At 43.9% G+C, this 24,545-nt stretch overlaps 1 protein-coding gene across 5 annotated transcripts in view; it reads right to left on the minus strand.

Moving 5' to 3' along the window:
• The window catches only part of VPS13A (vacuolar protein sorting 13 homolog A), a 354,074-nt gene that overhangs the window by 133,815 nt on the left and 195,714 nt on the right, over window positions 1-24,545 (minus strand). For 3 of the 5 annotated variants that reach the window (XM_053292129.1, XM_053292131.1, XM_053292134.1), the window contains exons 35-37: window positions 23,366-23,516; window positions 21,835-21,962; window positions 11,915-12,087 (exon numbers count right to left, since the gene is read on the minus strand). In XM_053292129.1, the coding sequence (XP_053148104.1) occupies window positions 11,915-12,087; window positions 21,835-21,962; window positions 23,366-23,516 (452 nt within the window). The remainder of the gene's footprint in view (window positions 1-11,914; window positions 12,088-21,834; window positions 21,963-23,365; window positions 23,517-24,545) is intronic. The other 2 variants (XM_053292130.1, XM_053292133.1) reach the window with 1 other exon arrangement.

Below are 24,545 nucleotides of genomic sequence, written 5' to 3' on the forward strand. Positions count from 1 at the left end.
CCGTTTGGCTACCACTAATTTTGTAATACGTGTGCCATTCACATTATATAGACAAACAGATTATATGCATCTTAAACAATGAAGGAAATGTTCATACTTGATAAACAACCAATGGCAGTAATAAGATGACAGTAATAAGTAATTACATTCTATTGCTATATTATTCGCTGTAAATATCAACAGGATTCTGAATTATTAGCAAAAAAAAAACCCTGGTTGCTCACCTGTAACTTATGATCTGTAAGTGATCTGTAGATATTCGTCATCCTGGGTTCTGCACAGGATCTCATGGGTGGAATGCTGCTGTGCCTCATGGTGCTCCTGCCCCGCCCACTGCACTCAGAGCAACTGTTTATTTCAGCATCTAGCATGCCCTTCTTTTCGTTCCTGGACAACCATCACAGCATAACGATCATACAGCATAGGCCTGTCCTGGTAAGTCTGTTTGATCAACTTAATGCTGTGAGGAGGTTGGGAGGGTCTTATGGATGTCTATAGATTACTTACAGATCATAAGTTACAGGTGAGCAACTTGTTTATCTGTAGTATGATCTATAGGACATTCATAATCCTGGTATGTTTAGCGAGCTTTCCCAGGAGGAGGGAGCAGTAAGCTGTAAGCTATTGCAAGACCCTCTTTAAGACATCTCTCCCAAAGTTTGCTTCTGCAGCAGAAGGTCAATTGCATAGAAGGCAGCTCAGATGACCAGGTGGCTGCCTTACAGATGTCTTCAGTTTGAATCCCAGAGTGATGCACTGCTGAAACCGCAAAAGCCCTAGTAGAGTGAGCTTTAATGGTGCGAGGAGGCCACCTTTTGGATCTTATATGTCAGTGAAACCAACTCTGCTAGCCAATAGGATAGCATTGTTGAGATATAGGGTGACCTTTTGACTTGCCCTTGTAGGCCACAAAAAGTTTTCTGCTTCTACTTAAATCTTTAGTTCTGTCTAAGTAAAACTGGAGTGACCTCTGCATATCTAAAGCATGAAGAGATCTTTCTAAAGGCGATACACAAATGGATTCCTAAAAAGTGGATGGATTACTAAAAAATGTAGGTAGCACAATATCCTGATTCAGTTGAAAGTCTGACACCACCTTTGGGTGAAAGGACAGATCTGTCCACATAAGAATCTTTTCAGGAAAAAATCATGTATATGGGTTACTGTTAACTCACTAACTCCCATCGCAGTAGTAATAGGAATTAGAAAAGCAGTCTTCAACCTGACTAACTTTAAAGTACTAGTTGCCATTGGTTCGAATGGCTTCTCTGTCACTGTTGATAGAACTAATGAAAGGCTCCACTGCTCAATTGGCTTTCTAATAGGAGGATACAGATTAATTAAGCCATTCAGGAACCTTTTGCAACTAGGATAAGAAAACATAGTCCTGCCATCCCACCCCACATCCATTTGTGCCAAGTGAACCGTCAAGGAGACATTAGCTAATCCACTGCCTTTTAAGTTAATCCACTGCCTTTTATGTTTGTCAAGTACAGTAACACTTGGCATTATTGTTGCAGTTTCAAGAGTAAAACCCTGATCAGTATAAAACACAAATCTCTTCCACTTGTAGGCATAATTTCGCTGAGTGGACACTTTTGTTTAAAAGTATCTTATCTAGAAGCAGATTCTCCATGCTGTGAGCCTTAAGGTTTCTAGGTTGGGCTGCAGAATCTGACCCCCATCCTGGAACAGCAAGTCTAGGCATTGTGGTAGTTGCCAATATCTGCATCCTGAGAGTCGAAGATGTAGTGGAAACCATGCCTGGCATGGCCACCATGGGGTTAGTAGAATGCAAGATGAGTTCTCTTGCAGAATGTTGGCTACTACCCTGCCGAGTAGAGGATATGGAGGAAATATGTGGACTAGTTTGGTCCTCTGGCTCTGTTGAAAAGCATCCCCTCCCTGGAGTTTCTCCCTAGACTAGCCCTTGTGCATGTTTTGTTGTCCTCCATTGCAAATAGATCTAAGGTTGGCATTCCCCAACACTTTAAGATCTTTGTCAACTTTTTGTGCTATATAATCCATTCATGGTGCTGTAAGCCCCTTTGGCAGCCTGCTCAAATTACTTGGACCACCTTCCCCTGTAGTAAAGGTAAGAAGGATTTTAGTGCCAGAAATACAGCCAGTAATTCCAAGAAGTTTATATGGAACTTCTTCAGCTGCTTTACTCAGACACCCCAAAGAATAATAAATTTAATAATTAGAATGACGTATTTTTCTAAATAAACTTGTAATTAATTATGATTCATATATCCAAATGCTTAAAACCAAGGAGTGTGCCAAAAGCCATCCAAAAATTCTTATATACGCATGAGAATGAATGCTACACATGAGGAATTTTCCCATTCATAATGAACATGCATATTACAAGGGAAAATCATATGAATACGATGTCCACTATATAGGCTAGATAACAATTGCTTGTCACAGAGGAATCTAGTCTCCTAGAACCTAAAAATGTCCATCCTCCTACATGCAGTGAGGTATGAATTTCTTCAACTTCATCTGAAGCTCATGGAGACGATTCCTTAGTTCAGGTTATATAATTAGTCCTTGCTGGATAGTCCTTAAAAAACTGTCCAGATTCCAGTAATTTCTTATTCCTTATATGCTCTTTAGTCATTCCTTATGGTAACACTTTACCTGTAGTGTGTTACTTGGAAGAGAGAGAGAGAGGTGTGTGTGTGTGTGTGTGTGTGTTTGTGTGTGTGTGTGTGTGTATGATGAACCACTCTTAAGGCTGGTTCCAAGTATCACACTACAGGTAAAGTGTTACCATAAAGAATGATTAAAGAGCATATAAGGTATGAGAATTGTTTTGTCACCTAAGTTTAAAACACTTGTTAGATTGTTTACTGTAGAATCTATGATGTTATATTTTTACTTTTTAGTCCTTCATGAAGAAGCGTAAACGAAAACTACTGAGAGAAGTTCTTACTAGGGCCCTCAGTTAGGTAGCTATATGTCTTGTGTGCATCAAGGAACACAGAGAGTAAAACCTCATTGGTGACATTCATGGGGTTTTTGGTACATCCACAATATCACCATCCAATTACTCCTCAACATCTAAACCTTGGCTGAGAAACCCCTTAAAGGCGGAAGCAGATGATATGGATCATGATCCGTTGATCCCATAAGGAAATGGGTTCTGCACTTGCGCAGGCACCTCGCGGGCCAACTAAGTAGCTCCTCGCGATGCCCAACTGCTGTCACGTGCTCTCAGAGACTGTTATATTGAGCGGTTGGGCGTCTCCTTGTCAGTTTCTGTTTGACCGCCATAGCATTCAGACCTCATTTGGGCTCCTCAGTAGCAGAAACATTTATTACTTGAGATTCATTGCTCACTTGTGTCTAAGGACCTCGGACTGTTAACTGACTGGAATTGGATTTCGGATAGGATAAGTTGAAAGACTTGTTCCCTAACTGTTATTCTTGACCTATGAGAGCACTGACTCCCCGAACTCAGGAAACCCATCAACATCGACATCAAAAGGAAATGCAGCTTCTGTAAGTTCGGGAAACCCATCAACATCGAAGGGGAATGCAGCTGCTGTGGGCTCATCGATGTTGATGGAGCAGCCAATGTCGGTGTCGACAGCCCGACCAGCCGCAACGCATACAGTACAGAAGCGCCAGTCTTTATCTCCTGCGCGCACTCCACAACAGTCGCTCTCAGCCCTGTCAGTTAAAGGCAAAGACAAGCAGCAATTGACTGGGCTAGATGCTACTTCCTCCCTGTGAGATCTGTTGGACTCTGCATCAAGTATCCCTTCAGGCTCCACCTTTCAAGGGTTCTTAAGTGCTGGATTGGATGATGAGCAAGAGGATGAGGATCTTTCTATTCTACCGCCCAAGACACCTTTGATTTCTCCAAGAGAGGCGTTTGGAAATCTGATCCTGTTACCCTCAACTTTTGCTGTGGTCCCACCGAGAGCAAGTCACAGTCTTTCTGACCAGGGAGTGCGCTTGCCAACGACACAGCCAACTCACACATGTGGTTTCCGCCATTCGCTCCCAGAGGATTATGGGGAATATCTAAAGTGGAAAGCACAAGTGTCTTCATCCCATGTACTAGGACCAGAGCAACCACGTATCATCAATTATCAGGAACCACCTTCTCACCAGTTGGCAGCACCACTCCAACAGCCCACAATTGAACAACACCAGCAACCTGAACCCCAATATCCTGAGCCCAGGATGCTAGTCACCACGTCCTGCCAGATGCAAACACCTGAGATGACTCAGGAGAAACCAGGAGGAAAGCGGAAAAGGAAATCGAGTCTTCCTCCAACACAACGTTTGTCTCCATCTCTGGAAAGAGATTCGGAATACTCAGAGTCTGAGGACTCAGACTCTAATCAAGCAAGTCGCCACTCAGACCCACCTTCTGATGTTCCTCCACGCTTTTCAAGGTCCCCTACAGAGGACTTGAAGGCATACCACATTCTAATAAAGGAGATCACCGAGGCACTTGGTATGGATTTGAAGCAGCCACAGACGGAAATTTCAGACCCAGTATACAATATGATGAAACACGCCAAGACATCGCATCCAGTGGCCCTGCCCATGATACCAGTGATAGCGAAAGCTGCAAGAACGGCGTGAGAGACCTTACAAACCACAACTCCAACATCTAAATGACTGGAGAATCTCTATAGGGTTCAAGAGGGAGAGGAAGCCTACCTCGTCAGGCATCCTATCCCTAATTCCATGGTCGTAGATTGTGCAACAACGTCGAAAGGTGGACGGCACCATACGATGCTGGCAGACAAAGAAGGCAGAAAGATTGATGTCCTAGGCAGAAAGCTATATACCACTTCTTGCCCAGCTATACGCATAGCCAACTATGCGGCCTGCATGGCCCGTTATATGCACCTACTTTGGGACACCTTGCTACAAAACTCCACATCGATGACCCCAGATGAACTACAAGATAAGTTCAATGAGGTTTATGAAAAAACCACGTCAGTCACGAGACAACAGCTCAGTGCCTTCAAGCACTTGGCAGAGACGGAGTCAAGGGCTCTGGTTACGTCTGTGACCATGCTTGGCTCCGCTCTACAACATTACAACCGGACATGAAGGAATGGGTAGAAAACCTTGCCTTTGATGGAAAAAGCCTGTTCCATGAGGACACTGACACAACCATGGAAACTTTGAAAAAATCAAAATTTACAGCAAAAACCTTCATGGCAGTGACATCTTCATCTAATTCTAGGAATCGGAATTATTCCCGCCAAAGACCTTATAAATACCAGGACAGGAGAGATTATAGGAGATATAATGCACCTTTGCAAAGGTCAAGAGGATTCAGCAACAACAACAACAAGAAGAACAGGAACCAGAACAATCGTCCGAATAAGGACAATACCAAAGAGTCTTTTTGATTGCTCTGTCGGCCCACTGCATCAACAACCAATTGCCAAGGCCAATGTCATCGGCCTTGTAGTTGCCAGCTCAACCATCAGACTGGCAAGCCATGCTCAAGCATGGTACAATATAACATCAGACCTCTGGGTTCTAAGAATAATAGAGACCGGGTATGCGATCGAGTTAAAGACTCTACACCCCTTCTCAGGCTTAAAATTCACCAAGGCAACAGCGGTTCTACAGGAGGAAGTACAAGTGTTATTAGAAAAATGGGCAGTTGTGCCTGTGCAGTGGGCAAGGAGGTTGACAGGATTCTACTCCCGCTATTTCCAGATACCCAAGCGGGATGGTGGGATCTGAGCAATCATGGATTTGAGAGGCCTCAACAACTTTGTCTGGGCCCGGAAATTCAGAATGACAACATTGCAGGCAATAATCCCCTTCTTAGAACAGGAGGAGTGGGCGGCAACACTGGATCTCAAGGATGCTTACTTTCATGTGGGCATCCAGGAGAATCACTAGAAATACCTCAGATTCACAGTGGGGGAGGCAATTTACCAGTATACAGTCTTGCCCTTTGGACTTTCGACAGCACCAAGGGTTTTTACCAAGGTGGTGGCTGTTGTTGTGGCGTATTTATGGACACAGGGCTTGATTGTTTATCGCTATTTAGATTATTGGCTCTTGGTAAGCAAGGACAAGGAACTTCTTTGCACACAAATCCAGTGGATGGTCCACCCCCTTAAGGAGCTGGGGATCAACATCAATTGGAAAAAGTTCAACCTAGAACCCAGAAAGCAGCTAAATTTCATAGGCACCACTCTGGACATGGAACAGAAGAGGGCGTTCTTACCAAGGGCCCGCTATCGTCAAATCAACACTCTTGCACACATGTTCATAAGCAACCCCATTCAGCTAGCAAGGGCAATTCAGAGAATGTTGGGACTGATGGCATCCTGCAACACAACTGTCCGATACATGCAGTTGCGCATGCGTCCCCTACAACGGTGGTATCTAAGACATTTCAGACCCAATGTGGTCAGCCAGAGGTTACACCTAAAGCTACCCCTGGCAGTGTTGAAATCTCTGCGTTGGTGGATGTTAGAGGAAAACCTTTTGCAGGGTGTTCCGTTCAGACCCCTGATTCCAGCAAATTGGGTCATGTCAAATGTCTCCCTGCTAGGATGGGGGGCGCATTGTGGACCACACTGTGTTCAGGAACAATGGACATGCTTGCAGAGTCAACAACATATAAACTACCTGGAACTGCTGGCTACATTTTTAGCGCTGAAAGCCTTCGAGCCCCAACTCAGGGGGACAGTAACGCAGATTCACCTAGACAACACAACTGCAATCGCTTACATGAACAGGCAGGGAGGTACAGTCTCTCCCACACTCTGTGCCTTATCCATGTCGATATGGGACTAGTGCATAGAGCATGCCATCTACCCAATTGCAATTCATATATGGGGTATCGACAATCATCTAGCCAATACCCTGAGCCGGAACAGACAATTCGATCACAGGCACGAATGGGAAATCAAAAAATCTTGCATCGATCCCCTCTTCGACGAATGGGGCATCCCGATGGTGGACATGTTTGCCACAGCTGCCAACAAGAAGTGCCAAAGATATTGCTCAAGGGCGGGCATAGGTGCAGGATCGCTGGGAGACGCGTTCCAGTACGATTGTCGCAAGGGACTGCTATACCTTTCCCTACTGTTGCTACTGCTCAATTGGGTCTTAGCCCAGATCATAAGAGACAGGGCATCCTGCATACTTTGAGCCCCGTGGTGGCCTCGCCAGCCATGGTTTGCACCACTCCTATAGCTGTCCAAGGGGAACTTCTACTGGCTACCATTGACACCGGACCTCCTACACAGGGAGGAGGGACGGGTACTGCATCCCGAAATACAAACTCTATGCTTAACAGCATGGAGGCTCGGGTTCTGAAAAACATTCTTTTAAATAGTAGATGCCCTTCGACTAGATGCAGTTACCTCTGCAAGTGGAAGAGATTCAAGGCCTATGCTAAGGACCAGGGATTCCCGCCTCTATGCAAAACAGTGAGACAAGTATTACTTTATTTGACCACTTTAAAACTCAAGGGTTTAGCAAATGTGTCTCTGAAAGTACACCTAGCAGCCATATCGGCCAAACTCCCTGGATGGGATGGGAAGTCAATATTTTCACATCCAGAGAGTAAGTGTTTCATGAAGGGTCTTAATAATCTCTATCCTCCAATGAAGTGGTCATTGGAGCAGTGGAGCCATTCGTTAGTACTCTTGGCTCTCACTGAAGGCCCCTTTGAGCCTATGCATTCTGCAAGTCTTCGCATGGTCACGCTCAAGGTTGCTTTTCTGATTGCCATCACCACAGCAAAACGTGTGGGGGAACTGACAGCTTTAAGAATAGATAAGCCATACACCTAATTTTACCCACACAAGGTGGTAATGAGACTGGACTCGGATTTCCGTCCTAGGGTGATTACGGAATTTCACCTCAATCAAGAGATTGTATTGCCAACGTTCCTCCAATCGCCAGAGACGAATTTAGAAAAAGCCCTACATTCTTTAGATGTGCGCAGGGCCTTACTTTACTACCTGAATATGGCTAAGTCATTCAGGAAAACTAAAAAGCTTTTTGTGGCGTACAAGGGAAAACACAGAGGCCAAGCAGTGTCTCAACAATGCTTGGCACATTGGTTAGTGGAGCTGATCCTACTAGCATACAGACAAGGGGTTCGACCCCCAAAGACTATACGAGCACATTCTACCAGGGCATACTCAACCTCGGCTGCCCATGTTTCAGGAATTAAAATGAATGACATCTGCACAGCTGCAACATGGTCATCTCAACAGCCATTCATCAAGCACTATGCTGTAGACCTCCGCATGGCTCGAGAGGCAGAATATGGCCAGCGTGTCTTGAAAAGGGTGTTGTCATAGAATCTACCTTCTGCACCCACCACCATGGTGGAGAAGCTGACTATTCACCCATTTCCTTATGGGATCAACAGATCACAATCCAGATAAACAGGTTGCTTACCTGTAACAGGTGATCTGGAAGTGATCCGTTGAATCCATAAGACCCTCCCAATCCATCCCCACTGCGGAAGTAAAGGGAAAATGCAAGGGAGAGCAAGCCATATCAGATTGTATATTAGAGGCGGTCTGCACAAAAACTGACAAGGAGACGCCCAACCGCTCAATATAACAGACTCTGAGAGCATGTGATAGCGGTTGGGCGTCACGAGGAGCTACTTAGTCGGCCTGCGAGGATACAGGTAAGCAACCTGTTTGTGTACTCTCAGTGGAATCAAGGAAAGATAATAGTGACTGGATGATAACTTGATCCTGTGCTTTTTCCATCTCCTGTAGCAGATGTTGTTCCTCAACATCAATAATCAACACTGAAGGAGACACCCGTCAAGCTGTTTCCTCTCTCAATGCCGAGGGTGACTCGTCCTCTCACTATCAAGATGTGGCTGGCTCTGAAGACATCTTCTCTTGATGTTGGTGCTTGTTCTCTCTCAATGTCGAGGTTGACGCCTCTTCCCGTTGAATGGAACTTGCTGTTGACACAGACTTCACCATCGACTGTACAGCAGCTGTGTCCCTCGGTCTAGTTGTCAATGTTGAACAATGGTGCAGTTCTGATATCAACGCTGAGGATGGACACTTTGCCACTTGGAGATGCATAGGGGATGGAGTACAAATGCCAGCACTCAAAGCAGAGGCTGAGCCCTGATCCTTATGCCTTAGCTGAAGGGGAGATAGACATCTCCTCCACAGAAGCTTTACGCTTATTCTTGTGATTCCAGCGATGCATCAATGAGGTAGAACTCCTTGACACCTCAGCCAGATGCTTAAATACATGTGCAGTTGAAGTAGAAGATCTACTAGGTGTCAAAGGTTGGGGCTGAGTGTCCGCTGCAACTCCCGACACCGATATCAATACTGATGGTTGTGGAGACCAAGGCATAGGAGTCGGTGGTCGAAATGCGTGCTCATAGAGTGCTTCTTGGAGATGAAGTGCCCTATTTTTCAGAGTTTGGTGGGGAAAATATGTGCAGATCTTGCAAGTCCTTGTATTATGATTCTGGCCCAGACACAAGAGCAGGAATTTTGGCAGTCTGTAGGCAGCAATTTGCCCCCTCACTCTTTACATCTCATAAAAGCCTTTTAAATGAATGAATGAGTGAATCTTTATTACGGTCAATGACCCATAACAGAAACAAAACAATACAGCTCGTTTGACAGAATGCAAAAAGGGAGGGGGTTAACAGATCATTCTAATACCATTTACTCAAACAATTTAGATCTAATCTTGACTGCTACTGCACAAAATTTAGCCAAATTAAGTTTTATACATCCACTACAGTCTGCTAACAGAAAAGAAACATACCCATCCTCAGTTCTACCAGGGATATTCAATAAAAGAATGAATATTCAGAACGAATATCCTTATAAAATGAACAATATAGTAAAACATGAGTCATCGTTTCTACACCTTGGCCACAAGGACAAATCCGATTGTTAATGGGAGTTTACTTATATATGCCTTCTACTACAGCTGATGGTAGTGCATTACATCATGCAAGCAAGAAGGCTCTTCTCTGGGACTTGGTAACTAAATTAAATAAATATTGAGTGAGTTTTGGATAATTTGTGGAGTTACCTAAGAAATTACCACAGAAATTTGTGCAAGATCACTCTGTTTTTCAACATCTGCTATAAGCTGCTTAATAAACCTCTTAGCATTATCAGGACCCAAAGATCTTAATAGCTGCACTGAGAGACCATACTTGCCTAGCATGTATACGATTTTCCCAAGTAGATTTGAAACTATCTTCCAGCACAAGGGAGGCCAGGCCTTTAGGGAAAAACACGATTTTACACCAAAAATTAAATACACACCTCCAGGCCTTGGCCTCTACTCTTATTAGGCGAGCCTCAAGTCACAAAATAATATTTGATACACAGAGAGGCACAGAGAATAAGGAACGCACAAACTTAGATTGAACCAGCTCCATTGGCTTAAACGATTGTGGACTACAAATTGCAATGCCATACAACTGCGCAAGAACTTTGGCTTCATGTACCTTAACTGCCACAGGAATATAATGACCACCTCTGTAGAGGAAGAACCTTAAAATGGCCAAAGCACTTTTGGGGGCATTAGTCTTTTTAATGTCCACTGGGATAAAACAAGTTCATGAGCTAAGCCAAGACAAGCCAAAAGTTCAATATTACAGAAAAAACACTCAACCAATATCCAACAATACCAAGAATAGTCAAATAATCTAAACCACATCTTTACAATTTCATATACAGAACAAATATGAAAACTGAGGAGCAGAGTCCAACGAGGCGCATGCTTTGGTGGTCGGAAAGGAGCTAAGGGAAGTTCCCTAAGGGAAGGGTGCTCCAACCGCCAAAACAAATGGTTGCACTGAATGTGAGGGGTGGTGCAAGAGCCCCATGAGGAGCTGGAGCATTCCACCCACGAGGTCCTGCACAGGCACAGCCTACAGAGCACACTACAGGTGATCCACATATCAATTTCTTCTTAAAAGATAAATATATTAATTTTAATATTGGTCAAAAAGTCACATTACCTCACTGTGGAATCTGAACATTTCTGGAAGAGAGCGAAGGAAAGTGGGGTAAAAGAGGGGACTGGGAAGGATGAGGAGGGGAAGTACATATTGAAGTATAATATAAGGATTATGAATATCCCAAATGCAATTTCAAAATTGAAATCAAAGACTATTAGACTCCATAAGAAGAAAAAGAGTATATTTTAACTACTTTTCAATGACTTCTTAAACAATATATTGCTATTTGAAATATCAATTGGAAAAAAGTTATGATCAACTGATTTAGATTGGCATGGGTTTTACACATACTCAGTACCTACTATTTTCCATTATATCATCCATAAGTATTAAAAACTCAGTAGCAACTACATGAAAATACATAGCTTTGTGCTTGTTGATATAAACTTGAATGTGGAAACATTTATGTTCAAATTGCATTCCAATCAAAAACAGAGCCATGTGTGTTTTAAAAGAACCAAATGCATAGTCATGGTTTTCTCTACAATTTAAACTTGTGTTTTAATGGTTTTAACTTTTTAATTTTAGTTGTCGAAATGTTTTAATCTTTTATTGGCTGTTTTAATTGTTTTGTAAACCACCCAGAGAACTTGTGTTTGGGGCGGTATAGAAATGTATTAAATAATTAAACAAACAAACAAACAAACAAACAGTTACCAGTCAGCCAAACTGCTTTTGAAACTGCCTTATCCAATGTGAAAATCTCAGTTGTGAGAACTACAAAGAAAACTCTTAATATGCATAATGCTAATTTACATGTGCTTAAATTGCAAATTTGTTACTATATATTGAGTATGATCCAAACTTGGTAGTACCACCAGACTACTGTGACTCAACCTGACCAACAAATTATTTATTTCTATACCACTTCCAAAAATGGCTCAGGGTGGTATAGAAGGTGGGTTTTAGGAAAAAACTCACTTTGGTGTAGCTTTCTTAACCATCTGCCGTTTATCATCCAGAGTACAGTTTGTTAACTTGACTGAAGCATTCATTGATCCATCAGACAACATTTTGGCAGCAGCTGATATGAACAACAATTTAAGTTCTGCAAGTTTCCAAAGAACATCTCGCTGATCCAGAACTGGAGGCTGCTTTGAAAAGAAGAAATGTAGATTAAATCAGTCTAAACTAAAAATAAATAAAATGCTTCCACGTGTATACAGATCATATCATTGTGATCAAACCTGTAAGTTGATTAGAAAGCTATTTAATATCATTGAGAAGTGGCAGCTAATTTAAACCATTTCATTCCAGTATTGATAGATAAACTGTGCTGTCATTTCCTGGTTTAACTTACACTGCAAACACTAAAATAAGCAACAGATAAGGAAGGATTTTAAATATTAGCCTAGAATGTTACCACCTATGACAGTGTTTCCAAAACCTTTTGATGCCAAGATGCCAAGGAGTAGCTGGCTACCTTTGTAAGCTGTGGACCGGCTGGCTACATTGCCAGTGACCAGCAGATGTCCATGGACTGGTAGTTGAGAAACAGTGACACATATTTCAAACAGAAATAAGAGTCGACTCGGTGCATGGCAGCTGTGAAAAAAGGCCATTTCCATGCTAGGGATCATCAGGAGAAGGGGACTGAAAATAAAAATGCTAGTATTATAATATCTTTATAGAAATATACGGAGTGGCTTCATTTGGAGGACTGCATGAAATTCTGGTCACCTTATATTAAGGAGGACATTGTAGAACTGGAAAAGGTGCAGAAGAGGGCAACCAAGATGATTAGGGGACTGGAGCACCTTCCTTATGAGGCAAGGTTTCAGCATCTGGGGCTCTTTCGTTTAAATAATACATATTTCATTTATATCTATGTAAACCACTTTGGGAATTTTGTTGAAAAGCAGTCTATAAATATTTGTCGTATTCGTAAAAATTTGTCATATTCATATAGATTGGGAAAGAGGCAACAACAGGGAGACATGATAGAGGCGTATAAAATTATTCATGAGGTAGAGAAAACAGAGAGAGAAAATGTTTTCTCCCTTTCTCACAACACTAGAACCAGGGGTCATCCTCTGAAACTGAAGGCCAAGATATTTAGGACCGACTAAAGGAAGTACTTTTTCACACAGTGCGTAATTAATCTATGGAATTCCCTGCCACAGGATGTGGTGATGGCCATCAGCTTGGATGGTTTTAAAACCAGCTTAGACAAATTCATGGAGAACAGGTCTATCAATGGCTACTAGTCTGGTGTTTATAGGCCACCCCCAGTCTCAGAGGCAAGATGCCCCTAAATCAGGGGAGCAGGAGAGAAGTGTGTCCTCATCTCTTGCCTGTGGGCTTCTCTGAGAGGCATCTGATGGACCACTGTGTGAAACAGGATGCTGGACTAGATGTGCCTTGGGCCTGATCCAGAAGGGCTGTTCTTATGTTATTATGACACAGGATACACTTAAAAGCAATGCAGAATACTTGTCTTGATAAAGCAAGTAGAACAAAACTTTATTAGTTTGAAGTAAATTGATGCAATTTTCCAAAAGTAATTGGTGTTCTCTTCCCACAGGTATAGTCTGCCTTGTGGAGCTTGAAAATTCTACCCTCAAGGAGGTGCACTACCGAAACATTTGGAGGTACATGGATCCAATGTTCCCTCTAACAGGGATTCCCAGATGTTGTTGACTACAACTCCCTTAATCCCCAAGCGAAAACCACTGCAGCTGGGGATTCTGGGAGTTGTAGTCAACAACATCTGATAATCCCTGTTAAAGGGAACTCTGCATGGATCCAGAAAAAGATCTATTATAGTTATGGGCAAGATGACAAGAGGCAAACTCCCTACTCAACACCTGAGAGCAGAAGCATACTGTTCTTAAATTTATAATCCAGCAAGTTAAATGTTAAGAGGGCAACAGTTTAACATGGCACATTTCTCCTGCTCATTGCTTTCTCCAAAGGCTAAGTATTTCCATATGTGGCTCCATCGGGTCTATCAGTAAAAAAGGTTTACTGAAAATTCTGCTAAGAAAAACTGATCACATATCAGTTCTAATTTGTTGCCATTTCTGAAATAATTTAGCTGGCTGAATATTAGTGTTTTACAAAGCAGCAGGAAGGCACAAGGACTAATAAAAGTATAAATATTTGCTAAACTTATTTTTTCAATACATAGGAACAAACAAAAGCTGGTCATATATAGGAATATATAGGAACAAACAAACAGCAGTCCCAACAGATTCCCAAATGTCAGGTTCTCAGAAAAAACTCTGAATAAATCACCCAAAGCTAAACAGATTGAGTGTTTAAGTTGGTATTCAAGAATAAGTTGAGACAAGGCATTTTAAGTTGAGACAAGGCATTTTTAGGAGATTACAGTATTAATAGTTTATGTATATTTTCATAATATCTGACACTGAGTATTTATTCTTTTACAATATTTTTCTTAGTATATATTCCTGACAATTTATCAGTTTTGGATTTCACAGTACTTTATTTTAGCCAGTAGGGATGTATTTGACAGCTCGACCTCGAACTGGCTTGAGCTCGAACTGGCTCAGTTCAAGGGCTTGACCTCTAACCAAACCGGGCCCAGTTTGTCTTGAGGTCAAGCCAAATCCCCTAGGATGGTTTGGGGATACCAAACAAGATATAATTAGTTTTTGTTTTTTAAAAAAGACAGACTCACCACTGCCTGGGTTGGTGGCCCCAGGGGTATGTGTGTCTAGTGGCTTCCCCTCCCCCCCACCGGCCTTCCCTCGGCCTCTGATAGGCCATTTTGAACTGTCCTTTTGTTGTTGCCTGTGTTATATAGGAACAGTAAGCAGCAGTTTCCCTCTGAAATTCATTCCCACAACCACTGCTGTAATAGATGCAGATGAGGCAAAAAGGGGGAAATGCCTTATGCTATTCTACAGAAATTTAGCCAAAAGAAACAAAACAGATAAGAGGAACTGCATATCAGTTATACCCATCTGCCCCAAGTCTTGGCTATCTCAACAACCATTTTGGGCAGATGAACAGAAGTGGAACAAAAAAACAGGTTGCTTACCTGTAACAGATGATCTGGAGGTGATCGGTTGTATTCATAACGAATGGGTTCTGTGCCTGCACAGGGACCTCACGGACCGATTAACTAGCTCCTCGCTCCGCCCCCAACTGACATGCACGAGACCGTGCTTCCATTATCCCAGGCAGTTAGGGGTGCGTTTATTCAGTTTCTGGTGGACCGCCTGTTTATTTAGGTGATCACTTGTGAGCTCACAGACCATTACACCCTGCCTTAAGCCTCGCGGGGAGGTTTGGGCAGGTTTTATGTATGAGCCCCTGGTGGCGCAGTGGTAAAACTGCCGCCCTGTAACCAGAAGGTTACAAGTTCGATCCTGACCAGGGGCTCAAGGTTGACTCAGCCTTCCATCCTTCCGAGGTCGGTAAAATGAGTACCCAGAATGTTGGGGGCAATATGCTAAATCACTGTAAACCGCTTAGAGAGCTCCGGCTATAAAGCGGTATATAAATGTAAGTGCTATTGCTATTGCTATTGCTACAATGGATCACCTCCAGATCATCTGTTACAAGTAAGCAACCTGCTTATCTGGATTGTGATCCGTTGTATTCATAACAAATGGGTGAATAGCCAGCTAACACCCTAGGCAGTGGGCTGCAAGCTCCCTTAAGGCAGGACATGCTTTAAAACAGCCCGACCAAAGGCCCCATCTTTGGTCTGTCTCAGCTCAATCACATAATGATGTATAAACGGTTGTTCTGAAGACAAAGTTGCTGTTTTGCAGATCTCTGTCATTGAAATTCCTGCTAAGTTTGCTGCTGAGGTTGCATATGCCCTTGTGGCGTGTGCTGTAACAGTTATCGGTGCAGTTTCCCCTCGTTCAGCATAAGCTAATCTTATCGTCTGAACTATCCACTGAGACAAGCGTTGTCTTGAAATGGAGCAGCCATTAGACTTTCCTTTATATAATACAAACAATCTTTGTGTTTTACGCATGTGCTTTGTAGCCACTAGGTAGTATAACACCACCTGTTGAACATCCAAAGAATGCATAGTTCTTTCTAGTTGAGTTTCTGGATGTTGAAAAAAGGACGGCAGCATTATATCCACATTTATATGAAATTCCATCATCGCTTTTGGTTGGAATCGTGGATCCAAACGCATAACTACTTTATGCAAAAATATCTGAGTATATGGGCGATCAGCCCATAGGGCTGCCAGCTCACTGACCCTCCTAGCCGTAGTAATCGCGACCAGGAAGACAGTCTTTAAAGTTTTTAGCCCCAGGGAAGCCAATGCCAAAGGTTCGAATGGCTGTTGTGATAAAGCTTGTACCACCAACGTCAAATCCCATTGTCGTTGCGGCTTCCGCAGCAGGGGGAACAAGTTATTCAGACCATTAATGAATTTCTTGCACTCTGGATGGGAGAACACCGTGAAGCCCTCCCAACCTCTGTGCTCAGAGGAAATCGACGCTAAATGGACCCTTAGCGATGCATTAGCTAGGCCTGTCATTTTCAGAGTCGTCATATATAGCAGCACCTGCTTGACTGTCGCCTTTTTTGTGAAGAAACCATGGCGTCTTGCAAAGATCTTAAACCTCTTCCACTTGCTAGCATAATTTAGACGAGTAGAAGGTTTTCTATTGTTCAATAATATGGATTTCAATAACCTATGCGCCATGCCATCAACTTCAAGATTTCCAGTTGCGGGTGCAGCAGCATTCCCTGGCTCTGTGTCAATAATGCCGGTTGATTGGGAAACCTGTGATAATTCCCCTGTGACAATCAAAGTACTGCTGGGAACCACTGTTGTCTTGGCCACCAAGGTGTTATCAGGATGCCCCTTGTTGCATTCCGGAGCATTTGTGTGATCACTCGAGTTATCAGTGGTTGTGACGGGAATAGGTAGAAGAGATCTCCAGTTCATTTGATCTGGAAAGCATCCCCTAGGGAATCCCTTCTGATCCCTGCACATGAGCAATATCTCTGACACCTTCTGTTCACAGCAGTTGCAAACAGATCGATATTTGGCCAACCCTAGTCGTTGAACACATTCTTCAGATAGTCCATGCTCAGCTCCCACTTGTGATGCTGGTTGTGTAATAACACCCGACTGAGGGAGTCTGCTTGAACATTGTCCTCTCCTTTTATGTGCATCGCAATTGGGGTCAGTTCTGAGCAATGCACCAGATCCAGATCTGCTGGTTTAGTGTGCACAAGGAACGCAACACTGTTCCTCCTTGTTTGTTCAGGTAAGCTATTGCTGTGGTATTGTCCAAGTGGACCTGTATCACTCTCCCCTGCAGTAGCGGTTGGAATGCCTGCATTGCCAAAAACACAGCTAGGAGCTCTAAATAATTTATGTGTCTCTTCCGATGGTGGCTGGTCCACCACCCTTGTATCTGATGCTGCTGACAATGGGCCCCCCATCCCCATAAGGAGGCGTCCGTCATCAAAGTCCACGTGGGGGTTGGCGGGTGGAATGGCATGCCCACCCGCAAACTGAGATACACTGTCCACCAATCCAGCGAGCTCCGCACCTGACATGGTAGTGTAAGCATCTTCTGCTGACTGTCTCGGTTTGGTCTGAAGTTCCCAAGGAACCATAGCTGCAGCGCACGCATGTGAAGACGCATGTTGAACATCATCGCATTGCAGGATGCCATAAGGCCAAGCTGCCTCTGTATAGCTTCTGCCAGCTGTATGGGCTCCCTTTGAAACAAACGCACCATGTCTCTGATGAAGACATATCTGGCCTCTGGCAGATAGGCCTGCTTCTTCTGCATATCCAACTCCACTCCAATGTAATTCACCCATCTTTGGAGTTCGAGCTTGGACTTCTTTAAGTTATCCTTGATGCCCAAATCTTCCAGGAGGCGCAGTACAAAGCGGATCTGCGAAAGTATCTCTTCTCTCCTGTCACTGACCAGGAGCCAGTCGTACAAAAATGGATATACTATTATTCCTTGAGTTCTTAAGTATGCCACAACCACTGTCATTACCTTGGTAAATACCCGTGGTGTTGTGGATAGGCCGAATGGCAAAACCGCATACTGGTATGCTGTATCTCCTACAGTGAAACGAAGGTACTTGCGGTGATGTTCGCGTATCCCGATATGGAAATATGCATCTTTCAGATCTAGAGCAGCTGCCCACTCCTCTTTTACTAAGAGGTGCAATATCCCTTGGAGCGTAATCATTCTGAACTTCCTGGTGTCCACGTAGCAATTGAGCTCCCTTAAGTCCATAATCGCTCTTATGCCCCCATCTTTCTCGGGGATTTGAAAATATCTCAAATAAAATCCCCTCATCCTGTCCACCCACTTCACTTGGCATTATTGCCTGTTTCTCCAGTAACACTTGCACTTCATCCAATAGAACCTGAGTTGGTCTGGTGAATTTTACTCCCTGAAAGGGTGGCAAAGTTTTGAACTCAATTGCATAGCCAGACCTTATAATTTTTAGGACCCACTGATCTGATGTTATATTGTGCCATGCTTGTGCACGGCTTGCCAGCTTGATGGTAATGTTGGCAATCACAAGACCGGTCTTGGGTTCTAAAGCTTGTGTTACTGTCTGTTGCTGAAGTGGATGGACATGCATATCAAAGAGACTGTTACGACTGTTCCTTGTTTTGTTTGTGTCCTCTTTGTCACGGAGCATAAGGCTTATTACGCTGGAAAGGCTTAAATTGCCTCCTGAAATCGCACCTGTCTTGTCTGTAATTAGAACGGCCTTGCTGCCTTCCATAGGAGCGTTTTCAGGATGTTTGGCTCCTGGAACCCGTTGCGGCCATGAATGTTTTAGCAGTGAATTTTGATTGCTTCCGCGACTGCATGCTCATATCCGTCGTCACAGCGAAAAGCCCCTTGCCATCAAAAGGCAAGTGCTCCACTTGTTCCCGCATATCCTGCTGAAGGGTCGTGGAACGTAGCCATGCATGGCGTCGTATCGATATAGCAGTAGTCATAGCTCTGGATTCTGTCTATGCCGCATGTTTGAAAGTGCTCAACAGATGTCTGGTAACTACTGTGGTTTTCTCATAAGTTTGTTTGAATGCATCCTGAAACTCCAATGGAGTCATTGTTGCCGAGTCCTGGAAAAGTACATCCCACAGGTGATGTCAGTACCTAGCCAGGCATGCTGAATAGTTTGAAATTTTTATCGCGAAACTGGACATTGAATAGACCTTACGGCCGAACACATCCAGTTTTCTGCCTTCTTTATCACTCGGCGTGAAATGACGCTGACTACTCTTTGATAAGGCGCACTCCATGACCAAGGAGTTTGGCACCGGGTGTTTCATGAGGTAAGTGTTCTCTTCCTCTTGTATATGATAATGTATAAGCCTTCCAATTTATGCGAAGTGGCTGTAGATGTTTGTAAGACCTCCCATGCACTGTGAGCCGCCTTAGTTCTCGCTGGCAACATGGGTAGTGACACTGGGTGGGAAACTTTTGCTCTCGCCACCATGTTATAGACTGGGTCTTTTAGATTCATCTCTGGTTGCTTCAGTTCAAGTCCTAAAGCCTCTGCCATTTCACATATTTGGAATGGATAGGCCTTTAATTCCTCTGTCGGCGAAACGGAGGTATTTGGCGGCACATCTGCTGGCAGCTCTGGCTCTTGAGGTTCGGTGGGCACCACAGAGTCATCATCATCCGTGTCAGATGTATTAGAGGAATCAGCATCTCCCGAATCAGACACTTCAATATGTATGTCAGGGACCTTCTGTTGCCGCACGCGTGGCAGTGTAGCATGTGGCTCTTTTTGTACATCTGCAATGGGCTGGTGAGTTTGACTTGCTGTAGAAGTTGTTCGGCCAGTCTCAGGTGCCATCTGGACTAATACTGACTTCTCTTATGGCTGAAGCAGACCTGCTTCCTGCTGAGCCTTCCAGATCTTGTATTCTGCATAATCCACCGGGTATACCACAAATGGTGTATGCCTCAACCCACACGAACGGGACAATTGTGCAGACGTACCTGCTGCAACGGGTGACTTCCCTTGTGCAGCAGCAGTCGCTGGTCAGACAAATAACAGTAACAGCCTGGTCAATGTCACCCTATCTGAAGTTAAGGGTCTCCATGAATCTATTGGACTAGTAGCAGTAGACACCAAGTGAAGGGGTCTCGGTACCATAGCTGGTATCTGAGCTGGAGACATCGAAGGAATCCTTAGTACTGGAGACATCGAGGGCGTTCTCAGTACCGGTGCCGGCGAAAGCAAGGGGGTTCTCGGCGCCGATAGCTGTGAAACTGTTCTCGGTATCGACAGCGCTTGAACGGTGCCCTGATCAGTGTCAGCACCTGCAAATCCATGAAAGGTTGACCCAGATGGCGTGCTGTCCATAGAGTCAAGCAGAGCCATCAGATCCATTCTCTCCTTTGAACTCAGCAAGACTTCTTCTTCTTCTGCGGCCTCTCCAAAATCCAGATAATCCTCCATGTGAACATCTGGTGAGGAGTCATGCCTGGTGACATTATCGGGGTGTGAGCTGGGGTCTGGTCTATCGCCCCACAACGAAGCTGAATTCCCTTTGATAGTGTCACATCCAGATTCCTCGGCACCAACGTCTGCATCGGCATCAACACCGTCTCCCATGCTGTCTCCGACGTCGATGCCGGTGTCAACATCGAGACTGTCGGCATTGGCACTGGCTCGCCTAGTTCTTACAGTATCGTGATAGGGTCCCATTCATCAGTTTCTGTTTGTAAATCTGATGGCGATGGAGTCTGACTATGGACTCAAGTCTTCTTTGTCCTTTTCCTGGGCGGTGAGCTATCCATCCCCTTGTCCGAGGAGGAAATATGTTTCTTGTGCCGCTTTCGATGATGATGGTGCTTCTCCACCACTTCTGGGTGTTTAAACTCCATGAGGCTTTAGACTGCTGACTAGCAGGGTCCCCCACAGGAGCAACATGCTTCGACACCGAAACACCCGATTCCATCCTCGGTGTTGAAGTCGACAGTCTTGGCGTCGACACACTTGGTTCTGGCCTCAATCCCGAAGTTGCCGGCCTCGGTGTCGGCAAAGTTGATGGTCGCGGTGTCATTGGGCACAATGCATCATTGTAGAGTGCTGCCCGCAATCTCAGTGCCCTATTTTTCAGCATTTGCTTTGAAAATGATGAGCAGATTCTGCAGGCCGATAGATTATGCTGCTCACCCAAGCAGAGCAGACACGCATCATGCATATCCGTTGATGGCAATTTCGCCCAGCACTCAGTACAGCGCTTAAAAGTAGTCTTTGGCTTGGCTGACCCAGCCTCCGACATTCTCTCACAACGGTTTTAAACAAATCGTTTTTACGCTTTTGCAACACAAGGGTGTCGAAATCCAAGTCCAGTCCAATCCAATGTTCAATAAACCAATTGTCTGTCGTAATCCTATCCGAGTCGTTAACCAGTTGATAAAGTTTCCAAGGAGCAAACAGTCCAAGGTGTAGACGCAACGGCGGTCTAACAGAAACTGAATAAACGCGCCCCCAACTGCCTGGGATAACGGAAGCACAGTCTCGTGCATGTCAATTGGGGGCAGAGCGAGGAGCTAGTTAATCGGTCCGTGAGGTCCTTGCACAGGCGCAGAACCCATTTGTTATGAATGCAATGGATCACGATCCAGATATTTTAGTTCTCTGCAGGTCCATTAGCTAGTCTCCTCTGAAGTACAGAGAACCTCAAAAAGATTTCTGCCCCAAACCCTGATTAGGTTTGGAGGTATAGATACTATATTGTCTTTCTTGTGCGCTATCCATAATGTACAACTGATGTATGAGATTAAGAGTTCAACAATTCCAAACAGAAATATATTCCAAGTTTACAGTATATAAAAATAATATTTTTTGACAATTATAGTAGAAAATTATATTTTTCTTACCTGGTTTGAATTTGGACTGTACAAAACAAGAGTGAGAGAATCACACTGGAAATCCAACGTTAGTGTTGTTTTAACCTTAACAGAAGAATGTGTTTCCACCACAGCAGATGTTACAACTGTTACTCCAGCTTTAAAAATCAAGTATGTTGATATTAGACACAAATTAAGTTACTAATAAGAAAAGGCTATATTTTTTCTAATGTACTGTAGCCTTCAAAGAGACTATTTCAAATCACAGCTATGGGGAGGACAATCTGGATTTGGACCATAGTGGGGGCAAAGACTTAAAGCTACCTTTCTCCCTCATGCTGTAGGCTGAAACTTGATACCCACCTGCAGCTCCTATTTACAACACACACACACACAGACACACAGGATGTGCACGGAACCAGGCGGGGGTGGTTCAACAGCGGGAGGGGTGTTTACTCTCGGGGTGGCAGCGTACCTCCCTGCCGCCGGAAGTGACCGGAAGTAGCAGACATGCCTGTGTGTGCCAGGCATGGGTGCGTGCATGTTGTGGGCGAACACAACGTGTGCACGCCTGTGCCCAGGCGCGTCTGTTACTTCCAGTCACTTTCGGGAGACGCGGAGATAGGGCAGCAGGAAGGTATGCTGCCGTCCCGAGGGGCTTTAACAAAACAGAGCGCCGGCGGGGGAAATACGGCGAGAGGGATAAGTGCAACCTCCCCCACCCTGAAAGATGCACACAACCCTGCTACTGACCTGCAGAACTGCCCGCTGATCGAACCGGTTCAGAGGTCGATAAAGGGCCTCTCAACCGGTTCCATGCACATCCCTAACACACACACACCCAAGTGTCAAATCATGCATTTTATGAAATGTGTCATTGGCCCTAAGTAAAGCAACCTTACTATTAAGGTTAATCAGCAGAGCATTTAGCTTGCTAGACCCACAGCTGAAAGACATAAAATCATGTGGGTGTGTAGGTAGTATTTTTTATGGGCTGCTAAGCTTTCACAAGGGGCGGTTTGCATTGATCTACAAAGCTGCAGTACAGTTCTTAAGGATGTGTTTCTACATCAAACGGAATGATTCGATCATTAAAAGTGAAGGCAACACTGAAGGTTTTTAAAAGCTGCTCAATACAAAAAGAGCAGGCTTCCTCTTTTTTGTCATCGGTTTTGTTCTAAGCTTGCATTTAATAGGGATCTGTGCAAATATACCAAAATACAGTGTGTAAGTTGCCATGAATTAACAACTCTAATTTATATTGTTCTTTAATGTGTCAAAGTTTGTATCTACAGAATACATTTATAGAATCCTGAAGCTTACAACAGAACTGAACATAATTAATATAAGTTTAGAAAGAATATAATGAAACTCTATGTACACTAACTCCCATTGCCTATGTCATATACTCATATAAATTTATTTTTCTCACTCAAAATACCCCATTTTTACCAAACATGTTTCCTTACTATGTTATTTATCTATACACTTTTAAATATGTAATTTGATTGATTTTTCTAGTGGAAACGTATAATTGGACTGTTGGTTTAAAAACACATACCTCCAAAAATACGAGAGTCACTGGCTGCCTCATGGTGGGTGCTTTCTGTATCTTTTTCTTGCAGTACAGAAGGTGGAGAGTCAGAACTATCCCCTAAATTTTCATTCAGTGTCCTCAAGATAGTAGTTATGTCCTCCTGACTGAGAATTAGCTTTGAGAAAAAGTTGTAAAGTAAGTTTGATTTCAGCTTGAGTATGTATAATAGCATTAATGTACAGGCCCACAAGGATGTGTAATTTCTGCATGTTATTATGTTTAAAATATTTGGTTTGAACAGAAATTGAAAAGAGACAGGACACTGCAAGAGACTTATGCAACTTTGACACCCAGTTGTTTCATGTCAGGAAACCTTCCCCCGCCCCCCAGAAACCTGTCTGAATAATCATATGAAAATTCCAACCAATTTTTTTTAAAAAACCTTTTCTCTCAGCCTCTTCTCGACCTGTTCAGATTACATTGTACCCACAGGATTCTAGAGGGGATGGGGTGTGGAAGGGAAATTAGCAATAGGCTTTGGGCTCATGTATTCCCATCCTCTTTACTTCCCTACGAAGAAGGAAAGAGAAGTGACTGAAACAAGGAAATGCCACATTTATTTGAAGATGTGATCTCCTTCCTTGATGCATTAAGAACACCACTGTTAATACTCCCTAAAAGAGGAGCAGTGTGGGAGGGAGCATGTAAATTTGAAGCCCACACCCAATCCCTATCTCCCAGTAGAATTCAAGGAGTGCAGATATTGTCGATGGCCAAGATGGTGACAAGCTAGCAGCACTATTTCTAAGTTCCTTTAAAACTGGACTTCTCCCCAAAGGAGCTGAAATTCCTAAGCAAACTTCAACCATGGCAAACAAAAACAAGAAAAGAAATAGGAACAGCCCCAACAACCACCCATTAGCCAAGGTGGGGAAGCAGATGAGAATAAACTCCTCCCTCCCCATCAACGAGATGAATGGAGCCGTGAGCACACTGAATTGAGCCATGAGTACGTCCTTTGCAATCCCTACAAAGAACAGATTTATGGCCCTGGCACAGAGGACCCCCCCCACACACACACCTCCCAAGGAATCCTCTGATGCACCACATCAGGCATCTCCTTCGTTATCTAAGAACTCTGGCTCAACCCCCCCCCCCACCCCGCAGAACAGAGAGACAGGAGATCTAAGAGAGCCAGATGTAT

Source organism: Hemicordylus capensis, chromosome 2 (assembly GCF_027244095.1).
Source record: "Hemicordylus capensis ecotype Gifberg chromosome 2, rHemCap1.1.pri, whole genome shotgun sequence".
NCBI lineage: Eukaryota > Metazoa > Chordata > Lepidosauria > Squamata > Cordylidae > Hemicordylus > Hemicordylus capensis.